The following is an 18,687-nucleotide window of genomic DNA, read 5'->3' as shown; positions in this document are numbered from 1 at the left end:
AACAGTGGCAAGGAACAGGTGGCCATGCTTGTGGCCATGGTGTGAAAGGGCTTGCTTGCTGATTTCTGCAGAGTTGTTGTCTGCTATAAAGGAACAGCTAATGAGGATTGTTTACCAAAACAGCTATTTTGACATATTATAAAATTAATATTTGTTCTAGTGAAGTTTTGTTTCCTCCTTGGCAGTTCCCTCTGGGATGATTTAGATGTGTATCGAATTGCTTCGTTGTTTTTAGTTCCTTTTTTCTTTTAAAGAAAGATTTGTTATCATTTTCTGAATTATTGCTTGCTTTCTTTCTTTAAAAGTTGTACACTACTTCAGGTGCTCTTCTGACACCAGGTACTATGCCTAATAATAATAATAATAATAATAATAATAATAATAATTTATTTGTACCCCGCCCATCTGGCTGGGTCTCCCCAGATATTTTATTATCAGTAAATAACACATGATCATTGTTCAGAGACCTTCGTATGCATTGATCTCAATAATCCTCGCAACAACTCTGTAAGGTCCTTTGTTGTAATTATCCCAATTTTGCAGGTGGGGGACTGAGACTGAGAGAAATCTCAAAGGCCATGCAGTAAATTCAGCCCAGAGCGAAGTCCAAGTCTTCCTAGGATGACTTTGGTCAGAGGTCTCCCAGTGCATGTATCCTCAAGGAGGCTCCAGTTCAAAGAAGGTGAGCTGCGTTTTATACCTATTGAAAACAAATGCATCACAACTCACTTAAGACCCCTTAGTATCAGTGGGGTTGAAGTATCCTGTTGCCCACCACCCCAGTCTCTGAGTGGTGCAAGATTCCGGGGCTTCCAGGCACTCACCCAGGGTCATGTTTCCGTTTGGAAATGAGGGACAGCAGAGCCTGTGGAGTCTTTATGATATATGGTTTATTTACACATATATGCAACCTGAGCCTATGATGGAGGGGCTCCATAGCTGTCAAGTATCCTGTATTGGCCGGGATTCCCCTGTTTTTACACGTGTTTCCCGCTCCTCTCCTGGATGCCTCAAAAACCCGTATATTCCCGGGTTGTGTGGAGGTGGAGGAGGGCCGGGAATGCCCAGGGGGAGGAGAGACAAGCCGTCAGTGCTTCCCTCAGCTGCAAGCGGAGCAGGAGAGCCAGGAGAGCAAGCAAAAAGCTGCTGGGGGGAGCGCTCCGTCGGCAGCCCGGCCAAGCGCTCTCTCTCTCTCTCTCCTCCCTGGCTGGCTGCTACGCCGGAACTGGCAGTGCTTCCAGGGGCCGGGTGTGCCTCTCGCCCAGCGGGCGGGCGAGCTGGCCTGCTTCGCCCTCCTCTGCTCGCCGGAGGGACTGCTTGCTTGCCTGCCTACCTGCCTGCCTGCCTGCCTGCCTGCGGTGACCGCCACAAGCCCAGCCCAGTGCAGGGCGCAACGGGGCAGGCGGGCGGCGCTTGGAGCATTCCGCTGAGCCAGCCGGGCGAGGGAGCGGCGAGCAGACGGGACGGGCGCAGAGCCGACGCTGGAGCGCCAGCCCGCCACACAAAAGCGACAGCCAAGGCACGTTCTAGCTGCTCCGCCCACTTTTGCTTCTGGCTCCGCCCACCACTGCCATGTGACTGTCAGGTGAGGCTGCTGATCCCTTATTTTCAGATCTGAAAGTTGACAGCTATGAGGGGCTCACAGCATCAAAACCCCAAAAGGTTCTTGTGTATCCTTTGCTGCAGCCTTGGATTCAAATTGAAATCTGTCTGGCCCTCTGCTCCAGCTTACTGCATTTTACATCCCAGCAGAAACACTAAAACTCTCCTTCAAAGGGCTTTGTCTTTGTAACTACGGTAACTTTGAGTTGAGGGAGGGGCCCCTCCCATTTGCTGTCTGACACAGAGTCTATCCCTTTGTCACCCTAATGACCCATCTTCAGCAGGCTGGCTCCTGGGTTGGATTTTAATATGCTAAATCCAGCATCTGACACCCAGAAATTAGAAGGAGAGTCCTAGAACCCCATAAATTCTTGGTCATACCTGCAGAGGCATTCTGAGGTATCACCATGCTGAGCAAAACAGGCCAGCGCCACTATGGGTTCCAGGGGAGGGGGGTGACACTTGGGCCAGCCCCGCCCTGCCAGCGGGCCGCGAGCAAGCCGCGGAGCGAAGCCACTCTGCGCTGCAGCCTGTCCGGGGTCCGCCTGCCGGCGCCGCTATGGGGCTGCCCCGTGCGATCGGGACGGGGAAGCCCCAGGAGCTGGCACTTGCTCGGCGGTTTGCCGCTGGAGCAGCAGCGCCGGCAGGATGGACTGCGTAGTCCATCTCAGCTGGCGCTGCTGCTCCAGCAGCGATTGAGCGCTGGCTCCTGGGGCTTCCCCCTCTCTGTGCTGCATAGTTTATCTCAGCCGGCACTGCTGCTCCAGTGGTGACCGAGAGCTGGCTCCTGGGGCTTCCAGAATCCCCAGGAGCCGGCACTCGCTCGGTGGGTCACCACTGGAACAGCAGTGCCAGCGGGATGGACTGTGCATGCCCAGATTTCCGTGCATGCACAGTCTGTCACGACGCATACGTCAGGCCAGGGAGTGCCGTGGTGTGGCAACACCACCCTGGGCACCCGAGAGGCTTCCTTCGCCTCTGTCCTGAGCTACAGCCCGTCCACAACCTAGAGTAAGTCCAATTCAACTTAATGGGTGCTTCTCAGTAAGCATGCATAGGTCTGGGTTGTAACTAATTGTGCTTTGTAGTTGCCTGAAGGGAAAAAGAATGTGCTGTCCACTGGACAGAGGCTGCTTCTTTGTTCTTTCGGACAGGCAGCCTGGTGCCAATTTCATCTCCATCTGATGAAAGGGTGGTCAAGAGACTGGCATGTCCTCTTCACAAATGCTTCGCTGGATCATACCAAGTGAAAGTCCATCTTTTGCAAAGCTCACAAATGGAATGAAGACAGCCACCCTTTCATGTTGTTTATTCTTACAACTTGGTACACAAGAGCACTTCAGTGTTTCTGTAGGTGGAACTTCCAGAAAGGATTCAATGGCAGGTCTACTTGTAGCAAAAACAACGAAGAGGGGTGTGCAGGCTGGTTTTGTTTGTTTGTTTGTTTGTTTGTTTTGCATCTTAAAGACCAACATGGCACAATAAACTTCCACAGACTATAGTCCACTTCATCAGATGCACAAAGTGTTGTCCTGAATCGCAAGTATATCTTCCTATATACATAGAAATGTAATGTTCTCAGCACATTCTGCATTTGTGTGGCTGCTGATAGGCCATACCAACCACAGTGTGATGAACAGCAGGCAAACAGGCAGAGAAGCAAGGAAGCAGCACGGGGCAGGCGCCACAGGCAAGCTGCTTAACAGGGGGAGGACACACTTTACAAGGCAGCTTAGCAAACTGCTCCCCCCCTTTAAAAATGGGTGGGACTTTGGGCAAGTTGTTAGGGCTTGGTTGGGTGTGGAGGAAGGGTGGTTTGAAAGGGGGTAAGTGGGGTGGGTGAGTGGAGCAAGCAGTGGCCAGACGTGTGTGTGTGTGTGTGTGGGTGTGTGTGTGGGTGGGTGTGTGTAATAGCTGCTATAAGTACCTATCCTCTGATAATCATCAGATTCACTGAAAGGTACATTTGGCATATGCACCATAGCTCAGCGGTAGGGTCTCCTTTTGCTTTCCTTCCCCAGAAGCATCTCCAGCTGAGGCTGAAAATGACTCCAGTTGAAACCCTGGGGAGCCACTGCCAGTCAGAGTACAGCATAATGAGCCAGATGGGCAAGTGTTCCAACTTGGTATATACTTCCTATGCATTGCCTATAAGAATATTCTCTTCAGCATCCTGTTCTCACAGTGGCCACCCAGATCCTTGTGGGAAACTGGCAACTGGCACCTGAAGACAAAAGCCCTCTCCCCTCCTGCGGTTTCCAGCAACTGGCAATCAGAAGCATTGCTGCCTCCAATCACTGTGGCTAGTAGCCATTGACGGCCTCCATTATCTTCTCTAATCCTCTTTAAAGCCATCCAAGTTTGTTGCTATCACTGCCTCCAGTGGGAGTGAGTTCCAAAGTTTAAACATGCACTGTGCGGAGAAGGACTTTCTTTTCCTTGTCCTGAGACTTTCAACATTCAGCTTCATTGGATGCCCATGAGTTCTATCTGATCCCAGAAGCAGCGCCCCATTTCATACATGCATCTGGACTCTGGCACTGAAAACAGAAGCAAGCTTTGCTTGATGAAACCTGCTCTCTCCACCTAACCCATCCTTGTCCCTTTGTCTCCTCAACCCACCAGGATACAGAGGCCATACTGAGAAACCTGTTTATCCCAATCCTAATTGTATGACACATTCTGCAGGAAGATCAGTTTACTTTGTTAATTCCAAAATGGGGAGGAGTGGCGCGGGGGGGGGGGGAGAGAGAGAGAGAAACCAAGTGTTGTTCTGGTGACATGAAAACCAGCTTTTTGTAGCCCTGGCAGAACCTGACATAAGGTAAATACTGCTCTCAGTTTAGGTTTGCTAGTGACTGCTGCTCTCTCTCTTTCTCCCCACTTCCTGCCAAATTGCACATAGGTTTTAATATCATCTGATCACTTGGGGCAGAAAAGACAAAAGTATCTTGTTCATTTAGGAGGTCACTGACAGGTAACAACAATGCTTGTACTGTGGCACCAGTTCAAGTCAGTCAGATGAATGGGGAGGATTTCAACTTCTGATCCAATCTGAGGCATTGTTTTATTTTTAAAGCCTTTCACACATCTTATGTTTCACAAACAGAGTTTAAAAGCACCAGTGGACTTGGAGGACAAATGGGATACCCCCCCTCTCACCCATTTTGTTCAGAATATTTGTGTGTGTTATACCTGAAAAGATATCAAATGGGCACCATCACTTCCCTGTAATAATGAAAAGAAAATACTGAGAATCAGCAGCGACAACCAGAGAACCTGCAGATTCACCAGCAAGGTATGTGAGTTTCTAGGATGTTTAACAGCAAAGAGACTTGACATCAGGGACCAGTGCCCGGTATCTTTGGAATTCTCTGCTGCTTCATTGGGAGCCTGTGAAGAGAAGCAGAACAACCAGACCTTTGTTTTACATTTTGTTAGCTTTTATTTTGTTATGTTGTTCTGGTCCAGAAATTTTTCTCATGTTACTGCTCTTATGATTTGCATTCTGGTCTTTTTCTGAAAATAATATTTTTTTTTAAAAAAAAAAATCAGTATCACTCAGAGCTCAGTGAATAGTCTGTGAAAAATAGCAGCTGTTCCAAAGCAAAACAGGTGCAGACCTGATCAGTAAACTGTAAGACACAATGTGTAGCTACAATGAGGAAACTTTTCCAAGTCTCTGTCGCTTTGTAAAAAATTCCCCAGATACATAAGTCATTGTTTCAACATCACAACGACCCTGTGAGACAAGTCAGTTTGCCCAGCCACTCTCGGCGGCTTCCAACAAAATATTAAAATACAATAGTCCATCGAACTTTAAAAGCTTCCCTAAACAGGACTGCCTTCAGATGCCTTCTAAAAGTCTGGTAGTTGTTTTTCTCTTTCACATCTGGTGGGAGGGCGTTCCACAGGATGGGTGCCACTACCAGGCCCTTGCAGAGCCAGGCAGAGGCCCAGGCCAGATAGATAATGTGGCCCATTTAAAAAATATATATTTCAAGGCTTGAACCGTATCTGCATATAAAGACAAAATGGAAATTATAGATATACAATGCCCCCCCTCCCGGTTTGAGCCTGGCCACTACCGAGAAGGCCCTCTGCCTGGTTCCCTGTAACTTGGCTTCTCGTAGTGAGGGAACCACCAGAAGGCCCTCGTGTGGTGAGAGCCAGTGTGGTGTAGTGGTTAAGAGTGGTATACTCGTAATCTGGGGAACCGGGTTCGTGTCTCCGCTCCTCCACATGCAGCTGCTGGGTGACCTTGGGCTAGTCCCACTTCTCTGAAGTCTCTCAGCCCCACTCACCTCACAGAGTGTTTGTTGTGGGGGAGGAAGGGAAAGGAGAATGTGAGCCACTTTGAGACTCCTTCGGGTAGTGAAAAGCGGGATATCAAATCCAAACTCTTCTTCTCTTCTTCTTCTCGGCAGTGGACCTCAGTGTCTGGGCAGAATGATGGGGGTGGAGATGCTCCTTCAGGTATACTGGACCGAGGCCGTTTAGGGCTTTCAAGGTCAGCACCAACACTTTGAATTGTGCTTGGAAACGTACTGGGAACCAATGTAGGTCTTTCAAGACCGGTGTTATGTGGTCTCGGTGGCTGCTCCCAGTCACCAGTCTAGCTGCCACATTCTGGATTAGTTGAAGCTTCCGGGTCACCTTCAAAGGTAGCCCCATGTAGGGCACATTGCAGTAGTCCAAGCGGGAGATAACTAGAGCATGCACCACTCTGGCGAGACAGTCCGCAGTCAGATAGGGTCTCAGTCAGTGTACCAGATGGAGCTGGGAAACACCTGCCCTGGACACAGAATTGACCTGCATTTCCAAGGACGGCTGTGAGTCCAAAATGACTCCCAGGCTACGCACCTGGTTCTTCAGGGGCACAGTTACTCCATTCATCACCAGGGAGTTCTCCACACTTGCCCACCTCCTGTCCCCCCAAAACAGTGCTTCTGTGTTGTCAGGATTCAACCTCATTCTATTAGTTGCCATCCATCCTCCAGTCGCCTCCACTCACACTAGACCTTCACCGCCTTCACTGGTTCTGATTTGAAAGAGAGGTAGAGCTGGGTATCATCCGCATATTGATGAACACCCAGCCCCAACCCCCTGATGATCTCTCCCAGCGGCTTCATGTAGATGTTAAAAAGCATGGGGGAGAGGACAGAACCCCGAGGCACCCCACAAGTGAGAGCCCAGGGGTCTGAACACTCATCCCCTACCACCACTTTCTGAACACGGCCCAGGAGGAAAGAGCGGAACCACTGTATAACAGTGCCCCCAGCTCCTGAGAGATCCAGCAGAACTAGGAAACAGGTCTCACCTTTGTCCCGTTTCAGTCCCATGATGAGGCCAGAATCCCGACTGGAAGGGATCGAAATGGTCCGCTTCTTCCAGGTGTGCCTGGAGTTGTTCAGCAACCACTCGCTCAATCACCTTGCCCAAGAATGGAAGATTTGAGACTGGGCGATAGTTGGCCATATTGGCCGCATCTAAAGATGGTTTTTAAAAAGCAGTTTGCTAACTGCCTTTCAGTGGGTCTGGGAAAGCTCTCTCACAGAGAGAAGCATTCACCACACCGCAAAGCCCATCACCCAGCCCTTTCTGGCTAGCTTTTATAAGCCAGAATGGGCAAGGATCAAGGAGACAGGTGGTTGGTTTCACTCATCCAAGCAGCCTGTCCACATAACAGAGGTAACAGATTAGAATTGATCCCATGAAACTTGACTAGACAGGACTCTAACACTCTCCCACCCTGGCCCTGCTCCCACAGTGGAGTCTACCTCTTCCCGAATCTGAGCAACTTTATCTGCAAAAATCATTGCAGGAGATCATGTGGCCCATACTGGGCCCCAATGGAGCAGGTGGTTCCACTAAATTGTGCACCACCTGAGTCTCCTGCTGCTGTTTTCTGCAGATGCAATAGAGGCGGTGAAGAACGTCTTCTTCACTGTCACTATCACCACTTGGTAGGCTCAACATTGAGCTCTAACCCAGGGGTCCCAAAACTAAGGCCCAGGGGCCGGATGTGGCCCAATTGCCTTCTAAATGCGGCCTGCGGACTGTCTGGGAATCAGCGTGTTCCTACATGAGTATAATGTGTCTTTTTATTTAAAATGCATCTCTGGGTTATTTGTGGGGCCTGCCTGGTGTTTTTACATAAGTAGAATGTGCCCTTTTATTTAAAATGCATCTCTGGGTTATTTGTGGGGCATAGGAACTCGTTCATTTTTTTACCAAAATATAATCTGCCCCCCCACAAGGTCTGAGGGACAGTGGACCGGCCCCCTGCTGAAAATTTACATACACCCCCCCCCCCCCCGACCTTAGCCGACACCAAGACCAAGCGCAGAAGCAGAAGCAGAGGGAGGGAAGGAAGCCCGAGCCCCACTGCTTCTGCCTTCACCGCCGCCAGCGCAGGTGGCGGAGGGAAACTGGGGTGCCCGGTGCGCACACCGAGAGAGCCGCAGCCCCCCCTCCCCCCCCACAACCCAATGGAGCCCCGAGGCCGGAGGGACCATGGAGCCAAAGAAACAGGGAAAGAGAGGGGGGAAGATAAAAGAAGAAGAAAGGAAGGAGAAGAAAGAAAGAAAGAGAAGAACCCTGACCTTTGCCGCTGTGGAAGAAAGAAGAGGCTAGGTAGGAGAGAACTGAGAGGGCGGGGGAGGCCGCACAGGAGCGCATGCAGCCGAGCCCAGGCTCAACCGAAACCTACCTCCCGGACGGCTGGCGTGCTGGGAACAGGCCGAAAGCCAAAGAGGAGAAAGGGGAAAATACCCTTTCTTTGAAAGCACTACCGCGCCAAGACCACCACCGCCACCGTGCGAGGGTTGGGGGTGCCTGCGGGATCAATCGGGGAGCCACCAGACCCCCCCCCCCATGACCCTGCCAGATCGGAACCGAGGACATCCAGCCGGAGACCAGGCAGAACTCAGAGGGAAGAAGAGGAGGCCCTAGCCCTTCCACCCTGCCGCTAGACTGACGCCACAGCTGCCGAGGAAAAGATATCGCCCCAAAACCCTTTTCCAGACACTCAGCCTCCTTTACACTTACTCTTCACCCCCATCTTTGTTTTACACCTTTTTGTCCTTAAAAAAAAGCATTTCTTGCTTTCTTTTCCCTTCTCAACCCTAAACCTACACACATACACCTCCCCACCCACTTTCAAAACAACCCCCATCCCTTAACTCATACCATAATCAGAACCTCCACTACAATATATTATCATTGTTACAACTTCACTCTATCTCTTCCCCCTCCCTCCCTCCCTTCCTCTCTCTCCCTCCCTCCTTCTCTCTCTCTCTATCCCTCCTTTTCTCTCTTTCCTACCTTATTCCCTAATCCAGTGTTTTTCAACCTTTTTTGGGCAAAGGCACACTTGTTTCATGAAAAAAATAACGAGGCACACCACCATTAGAAAATGTTAAAAAATTTAACTCTGTGCCTATATTGACTATATATAAAGTAATTCTCTTGAATTTTTCAATTTTTCCCACGGCACACCAGGCAACATCTCGCGGCACACTAGTGTGCCACGGAACAGTGGTTGAAAAACACTGCCCTAATCTCCCTTCCTTCCCCTCTTCTCCAAAAACCCCTTCTTCCCCCTTTTACCCACCTTTTGCCCCCTTAATTGCTTTGTTCGGTTCTGTCCTAAACACACCCTTGCCTGGATTAATGAGCTGTATAAAAAATGGATAAGAAATATGGTTTTCAATTAGAGAAATCAAAGTTGGAAACAGAATTGATAGAACCAAAGACTAAAAATTTGTCTAGAATGTATAATTTGCTGCTGGAGTGTAATACAAAAGATGAAATGGTCAAATCAGTGATGATTGATTGGGCAAAAGATATAGGGCACAATATTATGTTGGAAGATTGGGAAAGATTGTGGAAGACGGGTATAAAATTTTCAGCATGTAATAGCCTGAGAGAAAATGTTATGAAAATGATGTATAGATGGTATTTAACTCCGGTTAAGTTGGCAAAAATGTATCATGGACAGTGTAACAAATGCTGGAAATGCAAACAAATAGAAGGGACATTCTTTCATATGTGGTGGACGTGCCCGAAAATAAAAGTCTTCTGGGAGAAGATTTATAATGAATTGAAAAAAGTGTTGAAAAACACATTTAGTAAAAAACCAGAAGCCTTTTTACTGGGTATTGTAAACCATGAAATTCCAAGAGAAGATAGAATAGTTTTTATGTATGCCACAACAGCAGCAAGAATTCCACTGGCAAAAAATTGGAAGACAGAAGAAATACCAACGATTGAAGAATGGCAGATGAAAATGATAGACTATATGGAACTCGCTGAACTGACTGGGAAACAACGAGACCAGAGGGAAGACGCGGTGGAGAAAGATTGGACTAAATTTAAAGTTTATTTGAAGAAACATGCTAAAATTATTATGTAAAGCAGACAGGTTTAAATAGTTAGGCTACAGAGGTAGAAGATAGATAAGGATTAGTAATATAGGAAGTAATGTGTAAGGTTATTAATGGTGAGGTATAATAGGCACGCCATTTTTTGCCTTTATTCTATATTTTAGGCATGACAGGTGTGGTTTTTTTTATTTTTATGCTACCAGATCCTTCCTTGATGGTCATGTTACGCTTTGTACTAATTTGATGAGATTTGGTCCAGTGGTTACAGAGCAAGGTGGTGTCACGCACGCACACAATGGGAACATTTTTAAATATATAGATGAATTACAAAGAAAGCAGTCGTGAGGAAGTCAACTTACAATGAATTATAGAATAATAGTTAGGTTTAGATAAGTATTTTGGTGGGGTAGTGGGGTATGATGTTTTTTCTTTTTATTGTTTGTTGTCTTTGTGTTAGGTTTGTGTTTTGTTGGTGTTATGATAAAATTAATAAACAAATTGGGGGGGAAAACACCCTTGCCAGCCTTATATTCCTTAACTATTAGCTACAAACCCCTAACTATTAGCTACAAACCCCTAACCCCACCTACCACCCCTAGCTGGACCCCAATACCTCTTCTGAGTTTATGAGTGCACACAGCTGAGACAACCACGGAAACCCCAGAGAAGTTATTATAACACAGCCAAGAAGAGACACAAATGGCCGCCTAACCTGAATGCTCTGTAAAAGCCACCAGCCAACAATGCCTGATCAACTCAACAACTCAGCAACACCCAGGAACCACAAATGCCACAACTCCTAACTGAAACACACCACACTCCAAGAGGACGCCAAACAGACCTCAAACCGAAACCACCAGGGAAATTGAGATGACACCAACCAAGGAGATGGCGAACAACACTGACACCGCAACCCCCCTTCAAGATGCCAGCCACCCAATAACACTGTGAGATATGATCGATATGGAAGCAAGACTAAAAGCATCATTGGAGGCCACAGTGGAGACTGCAATGGCTCCCCTGAAGGCACTGATCAACGAACTAACCACCAAAGTGGAAGCTCTAGAAAACAAGAACCAAATGCAAGAAATAACAATAAAACAATACCGGGAGGAGAACACACAAATGAGGAAAGAACTGGAGGAACTGTCAAACCACCTGGAAACAGAAATCGCAGAGATGAAAATCAAACAAGCAGACCTCGAAGACTGAAATAGACGCTGCAACATCCGCTTCCGCAACTTTCCTGAAAAGCAGAGAAAAGCCCAGCAAATCTAATTGTAAGCTGGCTGAAATATACAATCCCAGGTCTGACACTCAAGAAGACGACCTGGAGAGAGCTCACAGAGCCCTAAAAGCTGTGCCGAAATTCAACGCCCCCGCAAGGGACATCGTGTGCTTCGCATGCTACATAAAGAAGGAAGAGGTATGGAACAAACTGACACCACAACAACCCATCAAGATGTCAACGGCCCAATAATATTGCGAGATATGATGGAAATGGAAGCAAGACTAAAAGCAACACTGGAGGCCACAGTGGAGACCACAATGGCTCCCCTGATCTGACACTCGAGACAGATGACCTGGAGAGGGCTCCTAAAAGCTGTGTTGAAGCCCAACACCCTCCTAAGGGACAACATCATGTGCTCCGCACACTACAAAAAGAAGAAAGGGGTATGGAACAAACTCAGAATCTCAACCGACCTTCAATACAAAGACAACTCTGTACTGGTCTTACAGGATTTATCCCAGGACACCCTGAATCAGAGAAAAACCAGACTGGCAGCATTCTGCTCACACAGGGTCTGATCCCTTCAGTGGAATCAACAAACATAGGCAACATCAAAATCACAGATCACGCCCCAGTAGAAGTCACTGTTAAAATAGGAGAGGGAACGCAAACCACCCCATCATGGTCCTTCAGCCCCATCCTACCACAAACAAACAAATTAGAGAGAGGCTCACAAAAACTCTCCAAAACTACTTCAAAGAAAATGATGTAGACAATATAACAACCCCCCTCTTATGGGACGCATGAAAGCGGTCATCAGAGGAGCTTGCATAAAAGAGAAAGCACTCCTTAAAAAAACAAACCTCCTCAAAAATTAACAAGATAGAACAAGACATCACCACCCTCTCATCACGCTACAAACAAACAGTATCTAAAAAACTCCTTCAAGTCATAGAACAAAAAAGAAGAGAAATAGACTCCCTATAAATCAACAAAACAATGATCAACATTTTATATTCTAAACAGCGCTTCTATGAATATGGAGGGGAGAACTCTAGACTATTAGCAAATAGATGTAGGAAAAAAGCACTCAAAGCAAGAATCCACTGCATCACCAAAAAAGATGGCAACATAACATTCTCCCCCAAAGAAATAACTTCAGAATTTGCAGAATTCTACGCCAACCTATACACCTCCCATAACCCATCAGAGAATTCCTAGCAGGACTGACCATGCCTACCTTAACCGATGAGGAACAGAAATTCATGGACAGACCTATCACCCCAGAGGAAATAGACACGGTCCTCAAAAACTTGAAACCACACAAACCTCCAGGCCCAGACGGCTTCACAGCAGAATTCTATAAGAAATTCAAAGAACCCCTGATGCCCTACATGACATGCCTATTTAATGACATCATGAAAGGGGGGGGCATCCCCAAAACCTGGACCCACTCCAAAATAGTCTCCATCCCATGAAGGACAGCCTCAAAGTAGAATCATGCCGCCCAATCTCATTAATAAACCAAGACTACAAGATATTCACATCAATCTTGGCCAACCGCCTAAAAATCTTCTTATGCAAGTTAATAGCTCCAGATCAGACTGGCTTCATCCCTGGTCACAATATTACAGACCCCATCAGGAAACTACTGAACCTCCACTGACAATTATGTCCCTAGACATCCTCAAAGCTTTTGATTGCTTAGAGTGGAAATACCTATTAGCAGTACTAACTATCATGAAATTCGGCCCTCAAACAAATATACTCCTAAGCCTCAGCAAAATGCAGAATTAACAATATGGACTCAAATGCCATAGCAATCCAAAGAGGCACAAAACAAGGATGACCACTGTCTCCCTTCCTATTTATCCTGGCTCTGGAACCCCTAGCAATCCGAATCCGAGCAGCCACAGACATCAAGGGGGTGGAAATAAAAGGCAGGACCTATAAATTAGGGCTCTTTGCAGATGACCTAATGGTCACAACACCAGACCCCATAAGCACAGCAACCTCCCTAATCAGAGAACTCAACACATTTGCATTGGTGTCGGGCCTACAAGTAAATTTTGCAAAGTCAGAAGCCATGTGCTTCAACAGCCCTCCTCACATCCAAAGAGAACACACTAATATCACCAAGATAAAACTCTGTCATACCAAGTTCAGATATCTAGGAGTACAAATAACCAAAAACCTCAATAAATTATACTTCCACAACTACAAGCCCCTGTGGCAACAAATAAACAAAGACCTAAGGAGATGGAACAACATGAATTCCACTCTCTCAGACAAAATAGCCATGATCAAAATGATCACCCTCTCGAAACTAACCTACCTGTTCCAAACCCTCCCAATCTGGATTCCCCCAGCCCACCTCCGCAAATGGCAGAGAAAACCACACACAAAAAACAAAGAATAAGCACCAACTACCTGTACCTCCCCACTTCAGAAGGAGGATGGGGAACCCCCAACATAGAAGCATATTACACTGCCAACCAAATATGCCACATAATCCCATATATACTAGAAGATCAGACAAAATAATGGATACACCTAGAGAGGGACACGATTGAAAATATCTGCACCACAGCATACCCACTCCCCCCAAACAAATTAAGTAAAATCCCCACAACACTTAACAGGTACACACAAACCATGTTCAAAGCATGGAAAACAGAAACAGGCAAACTATCCCCAACCCCAATCCCACTAACTCCCCTGGCCCACCACCCATTATTCCACCATGCAGCACAAAACCTCCAAATAAAAACCTGGCAAACCAAAGGGCTATACTGTATCGCCTAACAGACTTTTATAAAAATAACAAACCTCTGTCAACACAAGAAATACAGGACAAACTAGAAGACACCCAAATGCCCTGGTTAGCACAACACCAATTACCGGTACATGCCCTCTTAAACAATCCAGCAGTAAAATCAGCAGCAACTAGGCCCCGGACAACCTTCAAAAACCTCATCCTAATGACAAAGGGACACAGCAAAGGGATGGTATCCGCAATATACAAAATACTACTCCAAAAAACCCCGAACTCCTTAGACGCAATCAAAAAACAATGGGAGGATGACATAGGATATGAAATCAACCCCACCCAATGGACCAGAATGTGGTCTAAACCCCCCTTTAAATCCATATCAATGAAAAAAACTCACCCTGAAACTAACCTACAGGTGGTATCTAACGTCAAGAAAATTAGTGCTAATACGCCCAGGAACCTCACCAAAATGCTGGAGAGGGTGAACCTCCACAGGCACATACCTCCACATGTGGTGGGAGTGCCCCATAATCCAACCATTCTGGACAACAACCATGCAAGTAATATGAAAGATAACCAAGCAAGTGCTATAAATCACCCCAGAATTGGTCTTACTAAACACCTTCCAAGAAAATAATGCCCACTCACACCACAAAGAACTCATAATTCATCTACTCTCAGCAGCCAGAAACATCATAACCAGACACTGGAAAGACCTGACAGGAGCAAACATGGACCAATGGTACCAAGTAGTATGGGAAACAGCCCTACTAGAAAAACTAACCAGTAAGCTGAAACTGACATGGGGACAAACAGAAGAAGACACCTTCACCCCGGTATGGCTCCCCTTCATCACACACACAGCCCAACAAGACAATGACAAAAATATACTGACAGCATACAAATCAATATGGCTAACCTGATAAAAAACACTCACCCACCCCACTCACAAGGAAACCAAAGATCACCACAGCCAACCACAAATGAATAATCGCACCCTACGCCAACCCCAACCTCTCTCACCGCCAAAGGAACACAAGTGAACAACAGAGAACCTGCAAAAACAACACTGACACCAAACCCTACATATATTAAGTAAAATAGAAACATCGTCACCCCACCCCACCCATCTCCCCACACCACACCACACCACACCACACCACACCACTCACCTCTTTCCCCCTTTTCTTCCTAATGTCTCAACATACAAAATTGATTTGTGAAAATGTTATATGGAAAAAATACGAGAGACATTGCACTACCTTTGTAAATCAAGAAAATCTTCAATTAAAAATACCTTAAAAAAGACAAGAAAAAAGACAGCCTTTCACCTGGTAAAAATGTGTGTGTTTTGTCCCCATGGCTTGGAAAAATCCCTACTGCTTAATTCTAAAAATGTAAGGAAATAGATCATAGAATCATAGGGCTGTAGCAACTTTAAAGTGAAGGAAAATGTGTTTAGGCATGACTGGAGATTGTCTTTTAAAATTGCTATAGGTAAGTTTACATCTATTTCTTTTTTTAAAATGGGCATGGCCAATTATGGGAGGGGTGTGGTTAAAGACAGAGAGGCGGGGCTCCAGGAGATACTTTGTGCAAGCACATGTGCGAAGACAACCAATTAACTTGAATTGGTTTACCTGCCAATCAGAAATCGCCACACGGAAAAGATCTGCATCAAAATCCATTTGGGTCACTGACTTTTAACCCAGGCCTGCAGGAAAACAAAGAATGTTGGGAATACCAGGAATCTCCCCCTCCCTCTTAATAAGCCTCCAATAGAAGGAGTGTAGAAATTGCAAAACTGATGGAGTTAGTAAATAACAGACAAGACACACCACTGAGAATAACACCTGTTTATTATTGTAAAGGCATCTGGTTCCTTAGCTGTTGTGTCAGCACCACAGAAATGTCAAAGTTGCCAGTAAAACACACACACACACAAGAGGGTAAAGATGAGGCCAAATCTGTTTGAAAAACAAATGAACTTGTTACAAAACACAGCTGAGTTAAAAACAGCTGAGTTAATAAATTTGAACTACCGGTAAATAGTGTACAGCCCTGTGCACTATGTGTTTCCACAGAAGTACTGTAAGTCCAAAGGGATGCAATAAAACTTATTTTCCAGCTACCTGTAGTCTGAAATGTGTGTTTTCAGGGCTCACCTTATTTCTGGGACTGAACTCTGTTTTAACTGTGCTTAATTCTGGATATATTATTGTAATCTGCTCTGGGATGTACTAGTGAAGGCTGGATGGTAATAATAATGGTAATTTTTTTTATTGCATTTATAGCTCCTCCTCCTCATTCTATCCTCACAACAACCCTGTGAGGTAGGTTAGGCTGAGACACTGGCCCAAGGTCACCCAGTGAGCTTCCTGGTTGAGCAGGGATTTGAACTCTGGTCTTCCAGGTTCTATAATGTCACTTAGCTGTAATGAAGTAAGCCTGGGTCTGATTGGTACCTGGATGGTAGCCTGCCATGGAACCACCACCGAAAGGAAATAAACAGAATTGTAACCTAAACATGTTGCAGGATACATATCTAGCTGCTGGTGGTGTCAATAAATGCTCTTTTTCTTTTCTGTCATTGTATAACAGTGCCCCATCCATTCTCCCCTCGCACGTCTGCTCAAAAGTAAGACCAGTTGCTTTCAACGGCACTTGCCTCCAGGTGAGAAACGACAGGCTTTTCTCCGCCTCCGTCAGAGCCATTCTATGCACGTGGCTTCGGAAACAAGTCCCAGGAAGGTTACGCGCGAGGAAGCGCATGTAATATTTTTGCAGCCTACGGCGCGCCCGCGAACACCCACCCACGCACCCCTCACCTGTTCCTTAGGCTCTCATTGAACTCAATGGGTCTCCCTTCTGGCGCAGACGGAGGGGGAGGGGCGTACGGCTTGCCAGGATCGTAGAGGCGGCCAAAAATCTGCTTTTGGAAGGGGGGCACCCTAGGGAATGGAAGGGAGACCCGCACAATCTATTTTATTTTTTAAAAAGAGCCCCTGCGAACTCTCAGCCGCTTTTCACTTATCTTCTTTATGGGTAGGGTCGGACTGTAGGGCCTAGAGGGAGGGAGGAAGAAAGATTCGCGATTGGGGCCAGCCCACCCATTCACTGCCCCCTCTCCGCACTCCCACTCCCGCCCCCGAGCGCGCCTGCCGGGTTCCCCCGCGCGGAGGGAGGCGCGCGCGCGCTTGGAGAGGCGGAGGCGGAGGCGAAGGCAGGGCTCCAGCTCCACTCCGCCCCGCCCCGCCGGGCTGACCCTGCTTTTCCTGGGGGCCGCCGCCGCTGCCTGTCCCGACTGGTGTTTCTGCTCCCGCCGCGCCGCCGCCGCCGCCGCCGCCGCGTCTTTCCCTCCGAGGCGCCTAAAGTTTCTTCTCCCCAGCGGAGCCGCCGGGGACTCGGCCGCGGTGGGGAGCCTCGCCGCGCGCGGCAGGGCGCCCTCGCCGTCCTCCGCCGGGCCGTGTGGCCAACGGCGCCCTCTCCTCTCCGGAGCCCGCGCGCCTTCGTCCAGCATGCTGGCCCGCCCACGGCTCCGGCCCCCGGCCACCGCCGCCTGGGGCCGGCCGCTCCTTTGGCTGCTTCTTGTCGCAGCTGCCGCCGCAGCCGCCGCCTCGTCGTCAGCCGAGCCCCGCTCGCGAAGTTGTTCCGAAGTCAAGAAGCTCTACGTGGCCAAAGGTTTCAGCCAGAGCGAGGCGCCCAGTCACGAAATCAATGGTGAGGGGCAGCGGGGAGTTAGGGGGTGGAGTAACCGTGGGGGACCGGCTTTGGGTCACTTTCTGCGGGGTGGGGGAAATAGAAGCCTTCTTTGTCGTAAGTTCTGGAGAGCTCGGAGTTTAATTTTATTATATTCCACGACTCTTTCTCGTTCTATCAAGACTTTTCCAGGGAGGCTGTCGCTTTTCTCTGTCTTCTCCCCGAGGTTTTGCCAAGAGCTTTCAGCCGGCAACTGGTATCCTTGGACACTCCCGGGGCTTTACTCGGCCCCCCCAAAAAAACTACGTCCAAAAAAAGTTCTGATTTGGCATTCCCTGCTGTCTGAACTGCCTTGGAAAGCAGGGCCTCGTTGGGGTGGGTGCGGGAAATGGACCCCATACTCCTCGATCCCGGCCCCCTCCCCCTTTACAAACTGAGGACAAGGCTTGCAAGACCTGCGCCGTTCTTCTGTGGTTTGGAAATTCGATTTGGAGCTCAACCTCAGGAGCGTCTACTCGCATGTAAGCCTCCTGGAGCTCAGTGGGACTTACTTCTAGGTAGGCGCGTGTATCCCCAAAGAAAGAATTGGGGAATGGGGATTTGTGTGAAGGAGAAAGATTTCTCTCTCTCTCTCATTCTTTGTCAAGTTGTTGCTTGTGTAAGGCTGGGGGCGTGCGGCGGCGGCCGTGCGGGGAGAAAGTCTCCAGTGAACAAATTGGCAAAAAGCTGTAGCGTTTTATTGCAACCCCCCAACACACACACCATTACAATTTAATTGTAATCTGGGTTCCTGAGTTTTCCAAACACACTTTGCAACAGAGTCCTGGATTGCAGACATCTCATTCTTTCTTTAAACAACTTCATTTTCGGAGCAGTTGAAAAGTGGAGGGGGTGAATAGAGATTATTTGGTGAGGAAATCACCTCCCATCTCTCTCCCCCAGCCCCCCTTCGAAGCTACTAAATGAATTCAGGCAAACCGTGGAGGAATTTGCTG

General features: G+C 47.7%; 1 protein-coding gene across 1 annotated transcript in view; it reads left to right on the top strand.

Moving 5' to 3' along the window:
- The first annotated feature begins 17,322 nt into the window (after positions 1 to 17,322).
- Positions 17,323 to 18,687, top strand: part of GPC4 (glypican 4) — a 102,721-nt gene continuing 101,356 nt past the window's right edge. Inside the window, exon 1 of the mRNA XM_033137336.1 lies at positions 17,323 to 17,713. Coding sequence (XP_032993227.1) covers positions 17,512 to 17,713 — 202 coding nt within the window. The 5' untranslated portion in view covers positions 17,323 to 17,511. The remainder of the gene's footprint in view (positions 17,714 to 18,687) is intronic.

Source organism: Lacerta agilis, chromosome Z (genome assembly GCF_009819535.1).
Source record: "Lacerta agilis isolate rLacAgi1 chromosome Z, rLacAgi1.pri, whole genome shotgun sequence".
In the NCBI taxonomy this organism is placed as follows: domain Eukaryota; kingdom Metazoa; phylum Chordata; class Lepidosauria; order Squamata; family Lacertidae; genus Lacerta; species Lacerta agilis.
The sequence above is the reverse complement of the archived record's forward strand: the minus strand, read 5'-3'. Positions and strand labels throughout refer to the sequence as shown.